Source organism: Phaseolus vulgaris, chromosome 2 (assembly GCF_000499845.2).
Source record: "Phaseolus vulgaris cultivar G19833 chromosome 2, P. vulgaris v2.0, whole genome shotgun sequence".
Lineage (NCBI taxonomy): Eukaryota > Viridiplantae > Streptophyta > Magnoliopsida > Fabales > Fabaceae > Phaseolus > Phaseolus vulgaris.
The window spans coordinates 2,738,514-2,763,223 of NC_023758.2; the positions used below are offsets into that span (position 1 = coordinate 2,738,514).

The 24,710-nt window shown below is 31.9% G+C and overlaps 4 protein-coding genes across 5 annotated transcripts; 1 reads left to right on the top strand and 3 right to left on the bottom strand.

Moving 5' to 3' along the window:
• Nucleotides 1–2,414: 2,414 nt before the first annotated feature.
• LOC137810183 (probable galacturonosyltransferase-like 1) lies at nucleotides 2,415–4,130 on the bottom strand. The gene has a single exon (XM_068611333.1). The coding sequence runs from the start codon at nucleotides 3,814–3,816 to the stop codon at nucleotides 2,749–2,751; it is 1,068 nt and encodes a 355-aa protein (XP_068467434.1). The 5' UTR covers nucleotides 3,817–4,130; the 3' UTR covers nucleotides 2,415–2,748.
• Nucleotides 4,131–10,943: 6,813 nt separating this feature from the next.
• Nucleotides 10,944–12,285, bottom strand: LOC137810184 (uncharacterized). Its single transcript, XM_068611334.1, has 2 exons — nucleotides 12,145–12,285; nucleotides 10,944–11,855 (listed from the first exon to the last, which is right to left on the bottom strand). Exon 2 carries the CDS (start codon nucleotides 11,810–11,812, stop codon nucleotides 11,117–11,119), a length of 696 nt encoding a protein of 231 aa, XP_068467435.1. The 5' UTR covers nucleotides 11,813–11,855; nucleotides 12,145–12,285; the 3' UTR covers nucleotides 10,944–11,116.
• Nucleotides 12,286–15,737: 3,452 nt separating this feature from the next.
• LOC137810185 (fatty acid elongase 3-like) lies at nucleotides 15,738–17,210 on the top strand. Its single transcript, XM_068611335.1, has one exon. The coding sequence runs from the start codon at nucleotides 16,073–16,075 to the stop codon at nucleotides 17,045–17,047; it is 975 nt and encodes a 324-aa protein (XP_068467436.1). The 5' UTR covers nucleotides 15,738–16,072; the 3' UTR covers nucleotides 17,048–17,210.
• A 973-nt stretch (nucleotides 17,211–18,183) lies between these two features.
• Nucleotides 18,184–20,243, bottom strand: LOC137810186 (UPF0496 protein At2g18630-like). Of its 2 annotated transcripts, none has more exons than XM_068611336.1 (2): nucleotides 19,858–20,243; nucleotides 18,184–19,455 (listed from the first exon to the last, which is right to left on the bottom strand). In XM_068611336.1, the coding sequence occupies exon 2, from the start codon at nucleotides 19,440–19,442 to the stop codon at nucleotides 18,300–18,302; it is 1,143 nt and encodes a 380-aa protein (XP_068467437.1). In that variant the 5' UTR covers nucleotides 19,443–19,455; nucleotides 19,858–20,243; the 3' UTR covers nucleotides 18,184–18,299. The 2 variants fall into 2 exon arrangements, 1 of the variants encoding a protein (XP_068467437.1); XR_011080850.1 differs by lacking the exon at nucleotides 18,184–19,455 and adding an exon at nucleotides 19,514–19,745 and having other exon boundaries at nucleotides 19,858–20,231.
• Between the last annotated feature and the right edge of the window lie 4,467 nt (nucleotides 20,244–24,710).

Sequence of the window (24,710 nt, forward strand, 5' to 3'; positions counted from 1 at the left end):
AAAAGAGGATGCATAACCACCACGGTCCACACTGCATTCTATAATCAATGGGAATGTTGAACATGGGTAGAAAGAAACAAGTTTATTGAACTAATTAAATAGCAAGCATGATATTAGTTTTGTTATAATGTCAAGTAATTAAGGGGAGTGTGAAGTACCTATCACAACATCATTTGTACAGATTTTACATTTAAAAACATAATGGTATTATAGTTTTAAAGTTTTAAAGTCAATTGTTATCTGATTTTTCGATTTAGAAAAATATAATTTCATATCATAGTAATTAAAAAATTTACTTAAAGTGTAGAAGGGGGAAAACTGGAATTTACTTTATTAAATCAACTTATAATCTTCTGCATAATAGTAATAGGGTTGAGGTTGATGATTTTTTCAGCTTAATTTGAAAAATCAAATGCAAAATTCTTTGTATGGAGTTTGTTCTGAACAGAATTCAAATTAAAGATAATTTTTTAAAAAAGGGATGAAATCTTAGATATAAACCTATGTCCCTGTGTGCTAGTTGCAACCTAAAACTATTCAACATATTTGTCTGGAATGTAGGGTTGTTTCTCAATTTAGAATAAATGTTATAAGTGGTTAGGAATTTATCAATGTCACATAATTGTGTTTAATCGTTTTCACTATTTTAATTGTGCAGACTTAAATAAGAAGCAAAATATGGAAAATTATGTGGGAGAGGTTTAGGATCACAAAATTAAAGTGGTCTTAAAAAATGGAGTCTGTGATGAAGAAATTTTTGGATTAGCAGAATTAAAATGTTGGACGTGAATTACAAATTTAAATAAAATGCAGTTGTTTTCTTATCCTAACTGATGCTTATGTAAAAAACTTGCCTACAAATGGCATAATCACTAGCATATACTCTAATTTTAATCTCTTCATGTTGAGGCTTGTACATGTTGAAAGTTTAAGTGGTGGATGTTAGGTTTTCGGGCTTACTATCTTAGCAACAGAAGCGCACGACTAGCTTTTGGTTTCTTTGTTTTGACAGGGTAAGAGGAAATGGTTTAAGCATTTTGGAAGGTGCAATGGTAGAAGGCACTAACTCAAGGCAGAATTAAGAAGAATCATCAGAAAGGAGGAAAATGAACTAATCTTTGTGTAAAAGGCAAAAGATGACATAACATCTAATCTCTACTACAATAGAAGAGAAAAAGGGATGGCAGAAAACACAGTGTTACCCTTAGCCTTAGCAGCAGGTATACATCAAGCTTTGAAAGACTTTGGCAATATGGTGGTTTTATCAAGCAAAAGCTATGTGTACCAAGTGGTTCAGTGATGTAGATTCTAATAGTAGAGTTTTGGATTTTGTAGGATTCTGTAGTTAGATAACTGGATGGTTGAGTCTATATGTGGTTTTCTGGGTTTGGTTTTAAAGAGGAGGTTTGAATTTTCTAGTACTTTTTGGTAGGGCTGTAGTATGTGTTTATGGAGTGAGTAATGTTTTTTATATTGGATTTTTGTAAAACTTCTTTTTTGGATAACTTGCTGCATGATATAACTTTTGTATTATTAATTACTATTCTTGAAGATTCTAGCATAAATTAGTTGGTTTTGTGGAAATTCTTCATAGAAGTGCTTTGTGAAAATTATTTTAAAGTTATAATGGTTAAGTTAATGTTTGTATTTAATCCTTAATCCAAGTGAGATGTAAGATTTTATTCAAATAAAACAGTATTCTACGCTAACTCCTTTCTTGTGGGTCACGTGGACGAAAAGTAGAAGCAGACGCACGCATATGAGCAGAAAAAATTGTGGCAAGAAAATAAAATAAAAAAATTAGAAGGATAAAATAAGATATGGGGTAAGTGAAATAAAATGTTAAGTGTTAAACCGAGTTAAGTTATATAGTTCGTCCTTGTTTTTGGTTGAAGGGAGGTGTAGGTTTTATTTATTCATTGTTAAATCTAAGTGCGTTTTTAAATTTTAGAATTGACTAAAGAGTGGGTGTCTGAGTCAGTGATTAGTTACTTGTAGGAGCAAATGAGTCCAATTTAGTATTTAATTTACGGGCATGGATGATTCGATCTTAAAAATTTTGCACCACCAAAAAGAAGATACAAACAATCATGATCAACCTAGTCAAAACCTTGAAAAGCAATGTCCGGCTTTGGCCAGACAATAGAAGAGGAAAGAGCGATGATTCAGTTTCAGAAGAAAAATATCCAAAATACAACACACCATCCTTTTCAGATCCGTAGCTACAATAAACCCAGCGTCACCGACACAATACATCGTTTTCAACTTTTCTCTCACACACCCAACCACTGTTCAAGTTCGTTAACAAGTCTGAAGATTGCCCACTCCCATTTCACACACGTAATAACGCCACAAATATTATTTCAGAATCAGAACAAAAATAGGAGGTAAAAAACAGCATTCAAGAAGACAACTAACAAAACTACACTAAAATTAAAAGTTTGGTATTGGTAACAGTAGTATTTGAGTGGCTGAAAGAAAAAAAAGTGGAGGATATATATATATATATATGTATATGTACCTGGCTGTACATGTACAGTGTAAGATCAACACGGCCATAGCATGGGGCCGCACACGGCGAGGAAGGAGCGACTCCGGCGCCAGCTCCCAGGGACAACCAATATACAACACCACTGCTAAATCAAAACTACCCCGCAAAGCAAAAAAAAAAGTTTATTTGAAAAAAAATGTACTTTTACTACTACTAATAATAATAATGATGAAAATAATAAAAATGGTTGTGGCGGGCTAGGCTTCAAGAGCGAAAGGGGTTTGGAGAAGATCGTAGGGAGCCCACAAGGCATCCAAGGGGCAAGGGCGGTTGGCGTCGAGGCGGGCCCAGGGCTTTCCCTTCCCACTCCAATGCAGGAGGCTGACCGGGCCTGGATGCAAGTCTCTGCAGAGGCCTCGGAAGTTATCCCCGCCAAGCCCGTGCTGGTTCCACCTGTGATCCACCGGGCCTATGTTGCCAGCGAAAACGAGTAGAAACGGCGGCAGAGAGCCCAGCTCGTAGATCCGCATTCGCTTCTGGAGCTCCATCCACTCCTCGATCTTCCTAGTGTAGTCGCCGGCCCGCCAGCGTTGCAAGTCAATCACCATGACACCGGTGTTGAAGTAGCAGGGCCTTCGGCCCGCGAAGGTGAGGGAGAGAGAAGGGTTGGACCAGAAGGAGGGAGTGAAGTAGGCGCTGAAGTTGGCGTTGCAGTACTCGGGTGCGGCGAGGACGGTGTCGTTGTTGTCAATTCCGAGTGGCGTTGCGGCGAGTTTGGCGATGTCGTCGACGAGGACGAGGTCCGAGTCGAGGTAGACAATTTTGCGGACGCAGGAGGGGAGGAGGTTGGCGAGGTAGTTGCGGGCGTAGTTGAGGGGGCAATCGAGAGCGGAGCGGATGGAAGTGGAGATGAGGCCTGCAACTTGGAGGTCGTTGAAGGGGTAGATTTGGAAATTGAGATAGGGGAAGGAGTTGGAGAGGGTGCGGTTGAGGAGGAGGGAGGAGGAGGCTCTGGAGGCGGCGGTGACGAAGTGGAAGACGACGTTTTCTGGACAGGAGGAGTGCTGGAGGACGGAGAAGATGGCGGCCATGGACCCCCGGAGGTAGGTGATGTCGAGTGTCATTGCCACGTGGACAGCCTCGTCCGAACACGTGTCGGTGGGTTCCGGGACAATGGTGGCACAGGTGGGGGAGTTGTAGAATTTGGGTGCTTGTTTGAAGTGTTGTTGATGATGAGCAGTGATGGCAGCGGCATCAGTGGAAACGAGAAGGATGAGACAGAAACGTATGAATGCAGAGGAATTGGGTGCATGAGTAGACGCCATCACCTCTCCGATGAATGATTAAACGAAAGAAGGATGATTGAAGGTTTTATCTATAACCATTACAGAGAAAGAGAAAGGAAGAGAGAATACAGTTTCATCAGTTCCTCTTCTACTCTATCACTACTGCTACTACCATACAACCACCACCACCACCACCATTTTCTCTCTCTATGCCTTTCTTGCCTTCCCTCCTTCTCAACCCAAGTTTTTTCAAGTTACCCTTTTAAGCATACTCACTCATCTTCTCTATTACGTACTCTTCTCACCCATACCATTTCTACGCCCACTTAATTTCACTCTACATCAATAATGTTACTTTCTGTTCGATATAACTTTTTTTTAGATAAATAATTGTTTCTCAAATTCATTTCACAACTTAAACAAATAAATCAACCATGTAATTAATTAATAAACTTATTTCTTCTTCAGTCAAGCATCTGATTATTTATATGAAATATTGATTCCAAACCACTATTTTTCTTACTAATTTTATTGCACACTTGGGAATGAACAAGAGCGAAAAAGTTCTTACATATATTTTTCTAGTAAGGATTAAACACAAACCTGTAAGTCTAAATAATTATATCAAATAATATAATTATTTATTAAATCAATTAATTAATGTCCCTCTTTTGAAGTAATACACAACTTATAACAAACTAAAATATGTATAATAGCTATAGATTATATTAAATTAAATTGGAGATAACGTAGGAGTGAAAAGAAAAGAAAAAGGATCCCTGTGATTGAGGAATTGGGATGCACAAAAGGAGTCACTTCCTCGAAGGGCATAGATGGGGCATTTGGTAACATTACTAAAAAAATTGTGATTAAAAACTTAGCCACCACCTTCTTTATTCAATTGGCCTGTTGCAAATGGCTTCACAGAGGAGCCACGTTGCGTGAAAGGACCCCAACATAGTGCCACATAAACATGAAATGTCATATAAAATATAAGGAATTTGTTTCTGAGAAAAAAAGAGCGAAAGAAAAAGGTATTTTGGTGTTGGTTAATTTGAAAGGGAAAGGGACATCCAAGCTAGAGAGATATCACAGTAACAACTTGTCTTTTTCTCTATATTGTGAGCTATTCTGCACCTTCCTTCGTCTACTTCCATGACCTCATGTAATTTTAGTAAACTTTACCAAATTTATGTTTTCTTCCACACTTCATACACTTTATAAAAGTCTCACCAACAAAATCTCTTACAAATTTAAAACTATCAGGTGCTGATCATGTCTGATATAATAGACTTTTAATAAAAATGATAGTTGTTTACTCTTATGGAATGACGTATTTGTTTTTACTGAATGTATCAGAAGTAAAACTAACCTTCGTTTAATAAATTTTGCAAGATGAGACTCTCTCCAACATATTTTAATATTTGAAGAAGGCAAAACGCATTATTAACATATAGAAGAAGCAAGAGTATAAGATGTACTCACTTATTGTCAAGATACAAAGATAGAAAAATATAGTTAAAAATCCTATTATATTTATTTCAAATTTTGATATTTGTATCAACTTCACCTCTTATTTTATTGTGGTGGAATGATCATGTCAGTATGTTGTCTTTATCTCAACACTTGTTGCACAAAACCATGGCCTAGTTACCAATTTAATTTGTTCTACATTATTCTTCCATACATGTGTCAATTTTTGCTGCAATCGCTTTGCTCAAAATAAAATCATCTTAACCCACAACACACCAAATACATTTTTCACATCTCATACTATCCATCCATGACTTTCCATATTAATACATGTGCAACACGGGACCGAGAACTAGGTCATGAATAACTATATTTAACATTATAATAGTACAATTAAAAAATTTAGAAACAAAATCACATATAATGTCATAATTAAAAAATTTAACGGTGAAAATTGTATTACTACATGTCTATAAAGAATATAAGGATACAATTCATTTATACAAATAATTTAACCAACATCATCTCAATTTATGATTCATTATAGTTAATTATCCTAGACTAAACACTAACTTATACTCTTCTCATCGAGAATCAATATTTAAATAAAATACTTAATTATCAAATATTTAGATTCTAAATTTGGTAGTAAAAACTTTTGTAACTAATTAAATATCAATTTAGAAACCATATAACAATAACAGAAATTAATTTAAAAACCAAAAAATTTTAATCACTAAAATGATATCTAATTTAATCATTATAACAACTAATTATTTTTTTATCTAATTAATTTCTATTTAATAATTTTTAACTTTTCTTTCACACCCAAAAAGTTAGACCCACAAAAATAAATTTAACATTTCAAAATTGACTTATTTCAAAAAAATCAACAAAAACTTCAAATTGTCCCACAGATGAAATATACTTAGTGAAATTTATCATTATACAAAATAACAGTGAAATTTATCATTATATAAAATAACTCACATACTAGGATAAATCACCTCCATTTAGTTTTATTCAATTGAAACTAAGTTTGGATTTTTTTTTCTAGTGAATCATTTCTCTTACTCTTATAATAATTTTTCATATAAGTTTATTATTATTGTTGTTGAAGAACTCGTATTAATAAAAAAATAAATTAAATTATTTAATACAAATATATACAAATCTTCACTATATTATCAATTTTGTGATATTAAATTAAATTTATGTTTAAATTTTACTTTTTCTCAAGAGAATTTATTTTAGTCAAATTTTGTATCATCAACTATAATCAACTCGGATGTCTTTTCTAATTAAAATTTAACAAGAAAACACTAATTTAGAAAATTTTCTATATAAATAAAATGCATAGAAAAAATAATTTAAACGCTTATTAGAAATAACCTTTAAATGACTTCTTGACATTGTCAGTAGAAGTATAGAATCAACCATTTGCACTTAGGGCATATTTATTTGCTATCATTTGCTGAAAAAAGCCAACGTTCACTTTCATTTAATTGATTTTTTTTAATTCAATTTATATAATATAAGTTTTTAGTAATTAAAAAAATTGCAAATTAACCCTTTTGACGCGGATCAGCTCATCTTACTATATTAGATGAAGTGAGCGAAAAATAATTGACATATCTTAAAACAAATTATTTGTCGGCATCTTAAAAAAAAACAAAAATTTAACGTGGTCCAAAAACTTGGGATGACTTAACTGAATTCGTAAACCGTGACATTTTATTTATATATACAACTGTATAAACCGAATTTCCGTTAATCAAATTCAGTTTAAAAACAATGCATAAATTGTTGATGTGCCAAATTGTGTTTACTTAATAATTTATATTTTGGATATATAAGACTAGAAATAAATATTTCATTATATATAAATAGGTCAAACTTCATAATTCACTTCACTTCTTAACAATGTAAACAAAGTTTTTGAATTAAGATAAAATAGTGTTTGGAAGCAAAGATTCAATCTATATATTTAAAAAAAAACAATGCATAAATTGATATAAGTTGGTTACCATTAGTTTTTTTTTTTCATTTTTGCTTTAATAAATTCATTGGTTTAATTTGATGGTATGTAACTAATTAAGAGTTTAATGACATACTCGTTCATCTAATTTAATATGACTTTTAAGATAATTATTGTAAAATTTATAAATTTATTATACGCAGGTGATTTATGATCGGGTTATTATATAAATTTATATTACATTGTCAACGTACAGTTTTTATTTATTTTTTCTTTTAATTGAATATCATTCCTTGATTTTAAGTTTTTTAGCATAAATTTATATTCTTTGAGTAAAATTCAAATTTCTACCAAAAGCTATTCTTAAATTTTTAAACACCTTAAAAAGTAAAACATATACGCAGATTTTATTCCATTTTATCCATCCAATAGTTGTCGGTCATAATGAATTCTGATATATATATATATATATATATATATATATATATATATAATGATTAAAAAAAATATTTAGATAACTATTATTTAAATTTAGAATTCTTATCTGATTATTTTTCTTTAATGAATAAAAATATTTATTATTGATGATAAAGACCATTTTATTTTATGTATTGTTTGTGTTGTTTACTGTTAGGACAAATGTTTCTTGGATGCTTCGTAATCGATGAAATACTTGTTTTAATTACGGTGGAAAAATTAGGTTTAAAGTTACTTATATTTTTTGTGAAGGGAATGCGTGTGCTGATAAATTGACTAATTTAGGATTTATTCATAGATAATCCTTTCATTGATATAATAGATTTCCATCTAGTCTGTTATTATAATTTCTTTATTAATATGTATAGTCTACCTATGTATCATTTTTGTTAATATATGAGTTTTGATCTAGTTCCCCAAAAATACTTGAGATGTCAGTCTAATATAGATATCAAGTAACATAGGGATGCCCTAACATGAAATCTTTTTTATATGTATAAAAAAAAACCATTTTATTATAGTTTGCTTTGATGAGGAGTACTGGTACCTTTGAAAAAAAAAATACATTTCATACTTTTATTTTTGTTGGACATTTAAAAAGGCCGTAAATCTAAAAGTGCTCATTAATTAACTAGAAAGTACTAATTGATGAAAAGTTATAAAATTTAAACTTGGGTATTGAAATTTATAATCTTATTTTCTCAAAAAAAAATTACAATAAACGGAAAAGGGAGGGTAAGAAAAATTTAAAGAGTTTTGTTTGGTAATGAGGCACAGTTAAATTGAGCATGTGGAGCTTTGGGGAAGAGGCATGGTAGAAGTCCAATACCATTTTGTTTGGTACCACAAACAATAAATTGTTCCCACTTCTTAATAAATGAGGATTGACTTTTCGTTCATTTTCATTTTCTGTTCTTCGTTTCTGCAAACTACAACCTCAACTATTCCAAACGTGAATCACGCCAAGGACTTCCTTTTACAATTCAACATCTATAAATTTGCTTCACATTTTATACAATTTTTTTTCTTCAATAAAAACTATTTTTATACTACTCCAAGTTATTTATTATCAGTAAATGATGCATTGCACAATATTTTTTATTTTAAAATATATAATTTCAAGGTAAAGGTAGAAAACATAAAAGTTCACAATTTTTTTTCCGGAAAAAAATCGATAGACTATGACTGACCTTTTTAGTTAGAATTTAATTTTATTCTAACTCGTGGTATACTAAATTTAGTATCACAAATTACATAAATAAAAATAGAAATGACAAAAGTTACTTATGTTATCAATAATAAGTATCCAACGAGTATCTTTTGCTTCAAAATATGTTTGGAAAAAATTCCAAAATTAACTCAGACATTCCTCCAGAAAATGTTTACGAAATTTAAGACATATTAAATGTTAAAAAACACCAACAAATAATTAGGAACTATTCTTGATATAATTTTTTAGAAAAATATATTTTAAAGGTAACAAACTACAGATCCATTAAAATTACTGCATAATCCAACCAACAAATTGTTGATAAGGACGAAACTATATTTAATTTCCTTAAACTTCTCTAAGATTGACTCTTGTATATAAAAAACACTCACTAGAAGAGATGAATTGGATTTTTTTTAACATTAATATTAACAAAATTAATAAATAAGTCCTAACAATAACATGATTATAAAAGATAACTCTTTAATCCGATTATACTCTAAAACTCCTCACAATCAAGTGCCAGAATGAGGCTGATATTCTGATGCTGAGATATCTTTTAATTTATATTGATACATATTAAGAATAACAAAAAGAAGAAAAGTCATCAGATTAAATAGTATAATTATTAATCGTACCATGTGAAAAAAAATTATCTATTATTTTTTTATATATATATAAGCTTTCATTTTAGAAAAACTTTTAATTTAATGAAAATTGAAATGTAAAGATTTTCTTAAAAGCCTTCATTATTTCACCTTTACAGTTTATTGATTTACCCTTTATTGGTTTCCATCATAACTAAATATGATGTGCGGATGAGCTTCTTTAGTTTAGGTGGACATAATTTTATTTTATTTTAATAAAATTAAAATATCTTTTAAATTCTCTCATTTATTATATTTCTCATTTATTACATATTAAAATATCTTTCCTGTACTCTCATTTATTATAATTTTTGTTGATAAAAAAAATCATCTTAACTATTTTTCATATTTAATAAACCTTCAACCATAATCTGTAAACCAATATTCACATGCTTGTAACTACAGAGGCTTTGCCCTTTGATTCTATGAATAAAAGGGTGATATTTTAAAATTTGAAATAAAAAATAAAAATGCAAAAAAGAAAAGAGAACATTCCCCCCTCTGGTTTTGAAAAATATGCTTTTCTTTCCACTTTCTCTTTAATCTATTTCCCCATCCTGTTTTTGTCTCTCCTCCAAACATTCCAATAAAAACCATAAAACCTGTGAAGATTATTTTCTGTCCATTGGCCCAAATCCAAAACAAAATAACTATACTTAAGAGCAAAAGGAGATAAAATATAGACTGCAGAAGATAAAATATAGACTGCAGCATCATCATCGCCTCTACGTACAATGATATCTGATAGAATTATCTACAAACAAAGTTAACTAAATGCCCAAATCACAATAAAGGAGTTCACTATGTCTCCAAAGCAAATCAAAATATATCTATAGTAAAAAATGGTGTATTCTTAGCATGCCGCCGTCTAGAATCTTTTAAACATCCAACAGTTTCCATTCTTATGAAACCAGACACCCTCAATTTGCCGGTGGTAAGGAGACAAATAGCACGGAAAGTTTCAGTTATCAATCACAATAACTCTCCAATGATGAGATCCTGTCGTACCAAAAGTCCTGCTGCTAATGAAAATGCTACAGCAGTGAAGCTACCAATGCTCCTAGTAAGGGGGGTATGTTTTGATAAGTTTTTTTACAAACATTGCTAGAAGAAGAAAGTGAATAGAAAAATGGAATTAGTTTTCCACAAACTAATTAGTTTGTGGGAAAGTTAAAAATGAACTCTTGTATAAGCAAATATGTGAAACTGCTACAATATTAACTTATACACAGTAATTTTAACACTGAAAAACTAATTTCATTTTTTCCTCTAAAAATACTTATGGAGCAGTTTATTTAAACTTCAAGGCTATTTGAACCAACAACCGTGGAACATGGGAAGACTTGGGAGATGCTACTAAGACAGCAAAACTGCAGGCAAGTGATAAAAGACCAAACAGGTAGCATTCAAGTTCACCGCAGATGCTTATAATACAGTTAACAAAGAGTCAAACACGCAGCAGCATTCCCAGACATAGAATTCCCTCTTCAATCGGCTAAAATATTTACACACAACAACTCCTCGAGAAGCATTGCAACCTAGACAGAAATGACATTACCACACAAAAATAACCGTAAGGAGGACAAGAAATCCAATCAACATAAGCAGATTCTTCAAAACATTGTCCTCCTGCCGCTGCACTTGGCCGCCAGTTGCCTGCGGATACCCGCGCGTGCCCCCTCCGTGAAAGCTATTAAACCCAAAGGGGTAACCAGAAGTTGTCCCGTAGACAGTGGCATCCTGAAAGCCATGGAAATGAATGTTGAGCAGTGACGGTATAAACCCAGCAAAGGCAGTGGAAAGTGTGAAGTTCCCAAATCTGGCAGTTGCCATGGGAATGAACCCTCCCATGAGTCCAAACCCATAACTCCCAAAAGGGTTGGCCTCAGGAGGAGGTGGGGGCGGCGCAGTTTGCGGCCTCTGCCCCGAAGGACGGTGAGGAATCTCCATTCCAGGATATGATTTAGTTCTGGGATCAGTCTGTGTTTTGCCCCTGCCATAAAGAGGCACCAATTTCTCCTCCTGCACAAGGGCCTTGCAAACAGGGCACTCCTGAGAATGGGAATGATGATGGAGCCACCTATAAAGGCATGGCCAACAGAATAGGTGACCACAGAGTGTGATCACGGGGTCTTGCGCCAAATCGAAGCATATGTTGCATTCGAAATCACCAGCATCGTTTGAACTGTTACCCGAACATGATGGGCTCGGAGCAGACGGTCTCGTTGATTCCCCAAAACCACTCGTCATTTGCCTAATCCCTCACTCAGATCTTTACAAACAAAACCAAACCCTACAATGTCACCCAAAAAAAATCATCAAAGGCTATATCACATCATCGTCACCGACAAGGCCGTACTAAAATACAAAAATCAGCGAATTGTACTAAGATCTGCAATTAATCAATCGACGGACAAATCTAGAGATTGAACGTGGAAATTAGCGGAACGAGAAAATGCAACCAACATGAAAAAAGATTCAATAAAGCAAAAAAAAAGATACAGATCTGATATCAGAATATGAAAACAGAAAATTATATACAATAATTAACAATCAAATAAGCAAGCATAAGATAAACTTACAATTTGGTTGAGGGAATGACAATTGGTTTGGGAAGGCACAAGAATTTTGATTAGAAAAGTAAATCCTGCGTAGCAAAGCCCCAAATTTGGTTCTAACCGAAAACCTCGTGGAAGGTTCCAGGTTCTCTACGTGCTTCCTTTCTCACGTTCTATTTGTTTTATTATTAATTTATTTATTTATTTATTCTACTCCATTCTTTCATTATTCTATCGTATAGGTAATCACAACGACTATGCAAATCGGCCCGTTTCACTTTCTGCCAATTTGGGCCATTATGCATTATGAGTGACTAGTCCCGGCCCGACATAAAAAATAAGTAAGAATTGAATTTTACTCTATGAAGTTCTGATACTCTTCTTAAATGGAGAGTTTGTGTTGCACACACGTATCGGACACCAACACTCATAAAATATTTATCGGTGAAGTGTCTAAAGGAGAAATACATTAATTTTCTAAACACTTAAACTTATTGTAAAAAAATATTTTTATTATGATTATAAAAATAATGAACAAATTCTTTTGAACCAGCAATGAACAAATTTTCTCTCTTTAGTTAAGAAACATTTCTACTCGATTAGATTTTCGAATAGAGTAAACTTATTTTTGGCTCTAAAGATCCTTTGTTTCCTGTTTTTCCGTAGGATTTGAGAAAATTAATCCTCTCAACGTATTCTACCATATACTGCATAACTTGCGTTAGACCTTTATATCTTGAAGCTTATCCTAGGGGTAAAATTCTAGAGCTTGTTTGGAAAGCAAGCAATTAAAGTAAGGGAAGCTAACTTTAACTTTCAATAATACCCTATACTAAAATATTTGAAAGTGGAGGAGACATGGTCCCAAGTTTCAAATTCTCTTGCAAATATGTTATTTGATAAAATTGTTTGATTTTATCTTGTGTGAACATGTATAAATATTAGATTTTGATAGTTTGGAAGTTAGATATTGTTTTGATATTGGAAAGGTTCTTGAATGTTATGAATTTTTAAATATTATGTGATTGAATGATATGTATTATATATGAATGATGAAAATTATATGAATTTGATGTCATACATTTGGGATAATGTATGAGTTATTGTTTGATTGTACATTAAGTATTTAAATTATATGTTTAACAAATATCCTCTAGCTTCACTAATGATATAAGTCATATAAACTAAGATATCAGGTGGTGAGAAGCTGATGAGCGAGTTCATACACACTAGGTGTCGTTGTAAACACTCGGTATTGGATGTTTGAACTTATCCTGATCTTTGATGTATGGATTAGATGTTAGCCTCTGATAAGGGACAGACTTAATGAGTCTTCTGGAAGACGATGAATTCATGTGTAGTGAGTATGATTGAAATGAGATCAAAGTGTTATGGATTGTGATTGAAAATAGATCCATGTGTGACCTATATGAATGATGTAATTTGTATTGAAATTTTATGTGACAACATTTAAAGAAATGTTTATAATTGATTAGTTTGATTGATTTTTTTCTTGAATTATGTTATGAAATTTATTTTAATTAGTTTACCCTTACTTTTTTGTTGTGCTGTGAACTGTGACGACTATATTACGTACATGAGCAGATGATTATATAGGAGTCGGAGAGTCTGAATGACTTTAGAATATTGTTTTGAAACTTATATTGTAAATATTTGTATTTATGTAAACTCTAATAATGTATTAAGAATGTTTTGAAAAACTCTAAGCTTGTCCATAAATATATAGAACTTGTATTGTATGTATTTTTTAGGTGTTAATTTTTTTATTTTTTTTACAAAATACTAAAAGTCAAGTTAGTTGTAAAACTGATTATGAGTATAATGAAACTTAAATTGAAAAGGAGAAAATGTTTATAAAATAATTATTCTCAAAGAGATCTCCCTAAATTTGCTTTTGCTAAAGAATAATAATTAATGACATTTATGTTTAGCATAATTATTACTATCTGTATATATAAAAAGATTAATTGTTTATAAACTATCGTACGACTACTGAATAAAAATGTGATCCGATATATTATCAACTAACTTCCTTTTTTTGCAGAAACTTTAGTTGTACTATATTACGTCGTAGTTCACATTTTATGTTTCATGCCAAAATAATAAGTAAGGGTATAATGCATAAAAGTTTTAATTTTAATGTATAGATAAATATCATAAAACAATATAATTAATTTAATTTAGAATAGTAAGTATTATCACAATTAAAAAATCATTTTACAGTCGTTATCCAAATATTTCATTCTCTACTATTAATATTATTATCACTTCACTATCATTTACAAAGTAGAAACTCAAGTTCTGAAAGCCGATTTAAAGATTTCAATACTAGATCTAGAATCCTTAAAATAATAGAAGGATTAAAATCATAAATTGCAGAGAATAAGAGAAACTATTGAATACGAGAATATAAAGATGTTGGAGTTGAAGATGTAAATAAGAAAACCTATTTAAGAAACTTCGACATAAACACTCCCAACAAAAGAAAAATACGAAGAATGAAATCAACCAATTTATAAACTTTTAATAATTTATAAAAAAAATCATTTTCTCCAATTTTATAAACTCTTAAATGAAATAAATTTAAATTATAGGATTCAAAAAAATTATATATATATATATATATATATATATACATATATCACTACAAAATAAATTATTAAATAAAAATAATTAGTTAGTATATTAACTAAATTATATAGTATTATATTGATATTTAGATTAATTTTTATTATTAATAAAAATTTATAAACTAGTTTTTAAATTAATATTTAATTAACTACTAACTTAATAGATTTTAAAATTGATAGTTAATTAAATACTTATTTAAAAATTAATTTAAATTTTTTATTAATAATAAATACTAGATATTAATAATTTTTATTAATATTTAATTTAGTTAATATAGTAACTAATTATTTTTTTATTTTAAAAATTAGTTTCTATTTAATTTAATGATTTTCTCTTGTTATAGAATGTTACACTATTTAATATCTTTTTATTTCTGTTTGATGAAAAAAAAAGGTAATCCTTTCTTACTCAAAGTTCCATATCTGAAAAAATTTATATTAATATAACATTAATTTATATAAATCAAAAATTGACATTATATGTATGAGATTTTTGTTAATACCTTTATACAGATTTTTTTATTTATTTCTTTTGCGATTAAATTATAATTTTATATGTTTATTCGTGTTGGCTAAAAAAACTACACAATAATAATATAAACAAATTATCAAATTTTAGTTTGTTTTAAAAAAATATAGATTATGTCCTGATAAAACATAATAAACAAAAACTAAATATGAAACGATATTTCAAATTCAACCGTGAGTAAAATATCATGATTCAGGAGAACCGAGGGGTGTGCCCAAAAGAGAGGTCCAACTTCTTGTTTTGCCTCTTCATCCAAAACCTTGGTCATTGTTCTTATAGTTGTCATTTTGAAAGTGTTGGAGATCCAAGTCAACTAAATATGTAGAACTTATTTTATGACCCGATTTTATGAGTTAAATTATATTTAAAATTTACTTCTTATCATAGTTGAATTACTCTACCATTACACGCATACAACATATGTGGAAAAAAAAATCAGTTTATTACGCACATATTGAAAGAATACAGTAAAACTATAGATAAAAATAAATAAATAAACTAGATAAGATAGTGTTGAATTTGAGGATTAGTAATGTGACGATGGGTTTGAGAAGTGAAATAAGATTGGGTCCAAATGAATAATGAATGGGGCACCTACCAATTTGGCAAACTCTATTCACTACGAACACCACAAATTTACTGTCTCTCTCTCTCGTCTCTCCTTGAGTCTCGACCCTCCACCAATCCAAAATTACAACACACGACAAGGGTAACCAGCAAAACCAACAAGACAGGGTAATGTGAAGAGGAGAAGAGGACCACAATCTACGGCATGTACACGTCACCGTCCGGGGGTACCCTCGGTAAGGCCACGGCGGTGATGAAGGCCATTAGCTTCTACCTCTCCGACCACCCCGTCATCGTCAGTTTCCGATGGAGCCACGCTCTGTGGGGCTCTACCTGGTCCTTCCTCTTCTACTCAATCGCTCTCTACTTTCTTGTTTCCATTTTTCTCCACCTAATATTAGCGTTGCTTCTTCGCCGCGGCCAAAACGTTCCACTTGGGCCGTTACCCGCGCTTCACAGCCTCTCAATGTCCGTCATCTCCGCCACCATCTTCGCCGGCCTTCTGCTCTCGGCCGCGGCGGAGATCAGAGAGACGCAGTGGCTCTGGCGGCGTTCCAAGACCCCTCTCGAGTGGCTCCTTTGTTTCCCCCTCGGGACGCGTCCCTCCGGCCGCGTCTTCTTCTGGTCCTACCTTTTCTACCTGTCGCGTTACGTCCACATGTTGCGCACCGTGTCGGTCGTTCTACGACGTCGTAAGCTGGTTTTCTTCCAGCTCTTTTATCACGCGATTTCCACGTTCATGTCGTTCATGTGGTTGGAGTTCTCGCAGTCGTTCCAAGTTCTCGCGATCCTCTTCACCACGCTGGCGTTTTGCGTTATCTACGGGTCCCGGTTCTGGACCGCGATCGCGGCGCGTGGCGCGTGTTTGCAACTCGTGCTGAACTGCCAGATTGTGTTGCTTGGGTGCAACTTGGTGTGTCACGTTGGGGTGCTTTTGCTGCATTTTTTCACAGGTGGGTGTAACGGGATTGGCGCGTGGGTCCTGAATTCTGTGCTGAACGGCGCTGTTTTAATGCTGTTTCTTAATTTTTACATGGGAGTGGATTTAGGAAGAAGGAGGAAACCTAGTAAGAATGTGGGTGATTCTGATTGTGAATGTGGTGATGATAAAATCGCTCGTTCCTGCTCTGTTTTTGGCGCTGGAAAGGAAGCAGATAGCAATAAATTGAAGTCATGTTAGAAGCAGAGATTGAAGGTTTTTTCTGGAATTGGGCACTCTCACTTTTGTAATTTAAAACACATATACGCTCTAAAAGCCAAATATGTTTGTAGGAAGGTATATAGAGTTTGTTAGTCGAGTGGAGTACTCTTTTTTATCATTTACACTGTAACTTATACAATCATTCTTCATCTCTTCTGTACAATCATTGATTTTTGTTTGTCATAACATGAGAACACATTTATTAGTTTATAAAATAATATTTAACTTAATTAATATAATAACTAAAATAGTTACTATTTAATAGTTTTTTATAATAATTATTGTCCTGACTAATCTCACATGAAATTATTTTTATTTATTTATTGTTAATATTGTGTTTAAATCTTCCCGGTTCTTATTTGTATTTTGTATTAAATCCTAAATTCTAAACAAATTTTGCATTTTAATTCGTCGAAATTAATAAATTGGATATAAAACCAGCAGATATCGTAATTATTTTTTAGTTCCCAAAAATATAGTTATGATTTTATATAATTTGATAACCGTTAAATTGAATAATTCGTATTTATTAGAGTGACAAATTTGATACAATATTAAGCAGCCATAAATTGACAAAAAATATAAAATATATTAAAAGTAATCATAGATATCTTAATGAATTACGTTTAGTATCAGTTCAGTGTCATGCAGAAAAGAATCATCCATTCACTAATTTCACACACACAAAAAAGTCGGATACCATAATTCTATAAACTGCAATTTGAAAGCTAACAATGCGTAAGGAGTGCTGTCAGGTTCCTATGAGGTGCAATTGTTGTCATTAGTGGATGCCTCAAACATCAGGATCCTATCTAAAACATGCATAGAAACTTTACTTACATCCGAAAAACCAACCATATTTCTCATCTGAGGATTCTATATCTTCATTTAGAAATGAAATGTGCTAATATATTTCAATTAATAATAAAGTATAGTTTTCGAACAAAATTCTACTAGGAGAATTGAACTTAAGATGAAATTTACACCTACTAATATATCCTTATCTCTAATCTCTAACATTTCATCTAGCAACAATAGAGTAAAAGAAAGAACAAAATTAAGCAGGAAAACTGTTCCTATAGGCAATTAGGCAGTACAGAAATAGAATAGAAGTGTTATACACAAGGTAAAATTTGTATGTTTCTTTCATAATCATAAGCACAATAGTGTCGTTGTTCTGGGTGTTTAATGAGTACAATATAGCAGGAGCAAAGAAGATGCCAAGGGGCTCTCAAGTAGAGTAATTAATAATTTTTTTCACAACCACAGTCCTTGCTCTCCTTATCTGCCGACTACATTCGTCAGCTTGCTTACTCAAAGCCTCAATGGTCTCTGCAAAAGTGTCTATATTCTTCTTAATCTCATCAATCGCAAACTTTACACCATCCTCATTTCTCAGAGCAAAATCAGCACTCTGCAACATGGATTCAATCTTTATTTCCAATTGGTCAATGCGCACCCGGATGTTGTTCAAGTCCATCAATGTAATGTAACTAGCATCATGCATAGTAATTATTAAATTTCTTTGGCCGTTCAAAGCTTTCTCATATCGCTTAAAAAGCGAGTCACACCATTTCCCCACGGAGCCCATTGGAACTAGCAAAGCACCGACCAAAGCAGTTACAACAGGTGGTGCAGAAATCGCAGCTGCCACCACTGAGAAAATCAAAACAGACACGAAGGCAGCAACGAAAATGGCATTTGACACCCTCTTCAGTGTCTTGAGGGACTTCAATTTCTTATCGAGCTTTTGCTTTCTGATTTGCAGTTTCTTCAGCATTGATGCTTGCTGTTGATAAACTGATTGAAACAAGGAATAAAAATCTTCTGTGAAAGGGTCCCCAGCTTCCTTGAAAACCTTAAGCTCTTGCAATGTCTTCAAATAAGTAGACCCTTCAACCCCATTTTGCACCTCTTCCTCAAAATAGGTAATTGCAGACTTAACCATAACATGCCTTTCGCGTGCTCGATTCAAGCATTTGTCAAGAGCATTGCAGAATTTCAATGTCTCGAGGCTATTTTCAAAGAAGTCCTCCACCAAGGAGAACAACTCCTTGTCCTTCTTATTCCATATATCTTGCTTACATTCCAGAATGACTTTGGCAACATCCTGATTCATTTCAAGCAAACTACCAGTCACTTCCCCAAGTGACTCAATGGATATAGAACGAACCTCAATCCCATTAGCAAGAGAGGTGATCACCCTGTTGGTGCGCTCCCGAATGGTAGCATCAAGGGATTGCAAGTTTGGATCTTCAACACATGCCGCTTCATAAGAACTTAAATCAGCCGCATAGAGAGAATGGGTACCCATTTTGATGGGTGTTGGAACATCACTACTACTAGGTCTCTTACTTGTTCCACCTCCCATCATAGCAATTTTAGTCCTAACAAGATTAAACCTAACCCAACTTCAGAAAAATTAGAAGATCAAATGGACTACGATTAACTTGCTCTTTCCCCCCCCTCTCTCTCTCTCTCTCTCTCTCTCTCTCTCTCTCTCTCTCTCTCTCTCTCTCTCTCTCTCTCTCTCTCTCCTCACAAATTCACAATCAATTACCAATATTCCCAATCCTCAAAAAGTGCATAGTTACAACTGATCAATTAGATTCTGGCTGAGATGCAAGCAAGAAAGATTCTCAGAATGTAGCAAGATCCCGCACCCAAAAGATCCTCACTAGAGAACACAGAATAGGTACATAAAAACAGAAATTCTAAAAAGGGGATAAATTAAAGCTGCAACTTTTAAGTATATATACGCAGAGGGCCGAATTAGAAGTTCTTAGTACCTGGGATTCGGTCGAAGTTTAAGAATTACTTTGGTGTCTGTCACTTGAGTTTCCGCCCAAAGTGTGAGTGAAAAGAATCAGACATTCCAATTAAGTGAAAACCACGATACACGAAAGTGAGTTGCAGATTTAATGTGCAAAGGGAGGCTATGAACGTAATTGAGAAGTTTGAGGGTTTGCGATTTCCCGAACCATGGAAAAAGTCAAAGAAGAAGTAGGTGGTCAACACCAAAGAGCGTCGGGGCTCAGTAGCTACGTCGTTTTTGAAGCTTCAAAGAAGCTTCATCATCTTTAGTGTTCTACCCTTCCAAAACGAGGCTAGAACAACCAAAGGTGTGCGCTTCGACCAAACTTGTTCTTTAATGTTTCTTTGTACAAAAATACTTTCAAATCTAAGTTTTACTTTTCCTATCTTATTTACCGTCAAGTGATGATGCAATATTGATCTTTTTATTTTTAATAGTGTAAATTAAGTGTCAGAATAGAATTTTCTAAACCATTTATCTAACTTCATGTGTACGTAAAATATATTATAACTAATATTAAAGTGTCGAGGACTAACATTGTATATAATTAATGCAATAGTACAAAATTAAAGAAATAATATATTATATTTTATTAATAATTTTGTTTTTATATTTTAAATATTTTACTTGTATAAAAAAGTTATGATGTTTTGGTTTTTTTAAGTTTCTTGTTTGGATATGTTTAAGATAAAAATGTTGGGCTTCAGGCTAAGGGGTCATGGTCTCATAGGCCTAACTTCACCTTCAAATTAACATTCTGAAATCCAATACGTCGAACTGGAAATGAGTCAAATTGCATAACAAATATGAGACTGTTTCTTCCTGCAACTCCATAGGTTTTTCTGTCATCCCCATATATAACGTGAAAATACCTTTTTAACCTTCTTGTGCCATCCTAATAGAGTAGCTTCCGGATTATGTAATCCAAATACGCATTTGAAAAAAGACTTCCAGATTATGTAATCCGTAAACTAAAAAAAACTTCTGAATTACATAATCCGAAAACTAATCATGCATATGAAAAAAAGCTTTAATCCATAACCTAATTATGAATTTGAAAAAAGACATCTAGATTATGTAATCCAGAATATTACAGATAAGTATTTTTGGAAATATGAAAATGTATGAAGTTGGGAGAAGAATATATGAAGGTGCAGGAAGAAACAGTCCAAATATGATAATCAAGGTATTAAAAGTATAATTAAGATTAAAGTTAGATATGGTATTTTTTGATGAACTTACATATAATTCAAAAACTTACAGTTAAAAATAATCTATAAATGTTTTTAATTGTATTTTATAATTCAAAACTACTTTTGGTTAATTTTAAAATAATCAAACACTTTGCGCCTTATACCGTGATTAGTCTTCATTTATTAAAAAAGTGTGATTTTTAATTTCCATAAAAATCCAATTAAGATGCAATTTTGAAAAATAGCAAATTTCAAAACTCTTGGAAGTGGCGGTTGTGCAGTGTGAGCAAAGAGATTTCCACAAAGTGTAAAACATGAACACACTTTCATTCCTTCCTTGTATTCTTTAAAATAGTTCTTATTTTAACAAAAAAATCTGTATTTAATCGCTTGTAAATACGAGTATGAATAATATTAATTTTTTAAATTGGATATTATAAGGAAGATGATTATGTAATATTTCTCTTTGTTCGATTAAAACACTTTTAATATATTATATAATCTACAGAATTTATATTAATTTTTATTTAATTTTTTAATTTTTTAGTTTATATGTTATACATTTGACTATTTTTACTCTTTTTATATTTATTTTATCTTTATCTAATTTATTATTTGATAGTCTCATATGATATTTATATAATTATATTTTTTTAATATTTAACATTTAAAATAAGAAAATGTGTATATTTACATTGAATATTTGATAATATAGTTTATTTGCCTCTGTGAGTTTTATTTTTTATAAAAAAAATATTTAATTAATATTTATAACATTAAGAGATAAGATATGGATATATTAAATTTGTATAGGATGAAGATAAATAAATAAAAAATCATATCCGTTATATAAGGGGATGAAGATGAAGATAAATTTTTACTTTTTAAAAATAATGATAAGATAGTCAAAGAAGACTCACCCACCTCCTTAACTTCTGCTCTACTAGTGTAGGTCAATTTCTTTAAAAAGGTTTTTTAGAGAAAAAAATCTCTTTAAATTAAAATTAATTTATGGATAAGTGATTAATCTATACTTATAAAATTTTATTGTTTAACTTTTACATAAATTAATTTAACTTGATAAAAAAATTGATTTCAATTTTTAAATTTTTCTTTCAATAAGTTCTTTTGTAGGAGATTATCGAAGTGATCATAGAGATATTGATACAAACACTAATAGTTTGATACGTAATTTTCAGACAGCTTTGACAACAGTATTCTTGTTGTGTTGAAAATTTTTGTGCTTAAAAATTGAAAAAATCAGAGAGTACATTTTAGTTGAAGTTGAATATTGTGGCTACATTTTATTGTTTGAGTTAAAAACAAGTACAAGATAGTAAATTTACAATTAAATGGAAAAGGAAAGAACTATTATTTCACATCATATATGCCCCGATTTGGAAAGCAAAGAAGAAAAAGACTGCAAAGTCCTTCGTTACATTTATGTATCCCCAAAAGTTTAAGGTACCTGACCTTGTCAGCCGCCACCAAGCCATTCCCCGCCGTCTTTCCCAATTCAACGAATCTTCCTTCTTTAAAGTTTACCCTTTTTAAAAGTTTTTAAAACTAAGGATGGCAAAGCGGGCCAGCCCGCCCCGCATTGGCCCGTCCCGCGTTTGATCCGCAAAAATGCAGGACGGGTTGGCCCGCCCTGCAAAGTTATTGCGGGCTAGAATTTTCAACCCGCCCCGCATAAGAGCTGGCCCGCAGGTTTGCGGGTCAGCCCGCGTTCTTTTTTTTTTTAAATTAAATATTTATTTTGTTTACATTTTGTTATTAAAAAATTGTCAAATTAAACCTATATATTTGTTATTATAAAACCTAACTTTTTTTCCTTCCTTTACAAATATAGTCAAACATCAAAACATTAAGATAAATATCAAATATCATTATTCTTCCACTTCCAAAACATTAAAAATACCTAATTCCAAAACATTAAACATAAACATTAATTCAAAAACATTAAACATAAACATTATTGACATTCTTCCATTTCAATAACATTGGATGCCACCTTAGTAGAACCTTCATCCATTTTTTCATAATTATAATCTTCCCCGTCATCTGCATATATTAAAACAATGACAATTAATTAATTAATTTTTCATAAAAATAATACAATAAAAATAAGATAACTTTTGGCTCAATTGATGGTTTGGTCATGGGTAACTTCTAAAATACCCTTTGCTTACTTCTCCTTCTCTAACCGGTGTCTTGCTCCTTTATCGTGTTTGAAATTGATTTAATTGGCATGACCCAGTTTAGGTTGCCCTGCTGCTACTAAGTGTCAATATTTTTTTCTTGCGGGTTTGCGGGCCAACCCGCCCCGCCCCGCAACTGGCCCGCGCGGGTTACGGGCTAATGCGGGACGGGCTAATGCGGGTTAGCGGGTTGAAAAGGTCATCCCGCCCCGTGTTTTTTACCTGCGGGCCGGCCCGCCCCGCTTTGCCATCTCTATTTAAAACTATATTTATATGGATAGATTGGATATTCATTCATACAACAATTTAATATATGAATTAGATTAAATATTTATTAATTGAATTGACTTTTTAATGGATCAAAATTTATTAATAATTTTTTTATTGAATTTGTTAATACATTGTGACATGAGAAAGACACATTTCCATGTAGCTATGTATCTTCACCCTCACTTTATATTTTATTTTTAATTTTAACAATATGTTTTTTAGTATGGTACGGAGTGTCAAGCATTTTTCTTCATTTTTAAATTGTAATAGTTGCTTGTGAGGGCTGATGGTGGTTGGTGGTGAAAGTTGGTGATTGTGGTAAATTTTGTACAATTTGAAAGTCACAAAACCTAAAAAAAAACAAGGATGTGCAAAAATGAAGTACAAAACTAAAAAAAAATCGTACTGGAGTACATCGAATGCAACAAGTCTTCTCATAAATCTTTCACACACTATCAAGTGATGAAACTGCCCTATCAGATAGTGCGGCTAGAGACGAATAAAAGAGTGTTGTAACTGAAAGAGAGGTATGCAACGGGAAATAATGTATGAGATGCAGAAGTGCAATTAAGATTATTTAAAAATTTGAGATTGTAATTAATTTAGAATTATTTAAATTTATATATGAGTAAGGTATAGAGGTGGAGTAAGAATGTATCGTTAGAAATATCATACTATCTTAAACATTCTATACACCTTCCCAGATACCATCTTAAAAATGATTTATCTCTCTCCTTCATCTCCTTAACTTTATAACTTTCTCTTATCACTTCATTGTCATTTATTCCAACTTATAAAAGACTTTACAAATAAAAATTATAACATCTCCATTTTAACATATACTACATTTATAATTACTCAAACTCAAACATTTATTCAATATGACTATTTCATTATGATATCTTGAATATAACTGTATACTAGTATGCATATTTTGATAACAAAGAGAATATTTTTATATTTTTATCTTTATTTAATATTTAAATTGAAGTAGATACTAAAAGTATTTTTCTTTATTATTGAAGATCATATGTTTAGTAGCAAAACTTCTTTTATATACTTTTAAAATTCCAATTGTATTAAAATTTCTACATTTTTTACATTTCTCTAGGCGGAAATCCAAAAAATAAGAAAATAAGTTAAATTCACAATAACAAAAATCT

What these genes read in the sequence shown, in the direction of transcription:
- LOC137810183 (XM_068611333.1), bottom strand. Translation starts at nt 3,816, where the DNA reads ATGGCGTCTACTCATGCACCCAATTCCTCTGCATTCATACGTTTCTGT.
- LOC137810184 (XM_068611334.1), bottom strand. Translation starts at nt 11,812, where the DNA reads ATGACGAGTGGTTTTGGGGAATCAACGAGACCGTCTGCTCCGAGCCCA.
- LOC137810185 (XM_068611335.1), top strand. Translation starts at nt 16,073, where the DNA reads ATGTACACGTCACCGTCCGGGGGTACCCTCGGTAAGGCCACGGCGGTG.
- LOC137810186 (XM_068611336.1), bottom strand. Translation starts at nt 19,442, where the DNA reads ATGATGGGAGGTGGAACAAGTAAGAGACCTAGTAGTAGTGATGTTCCA.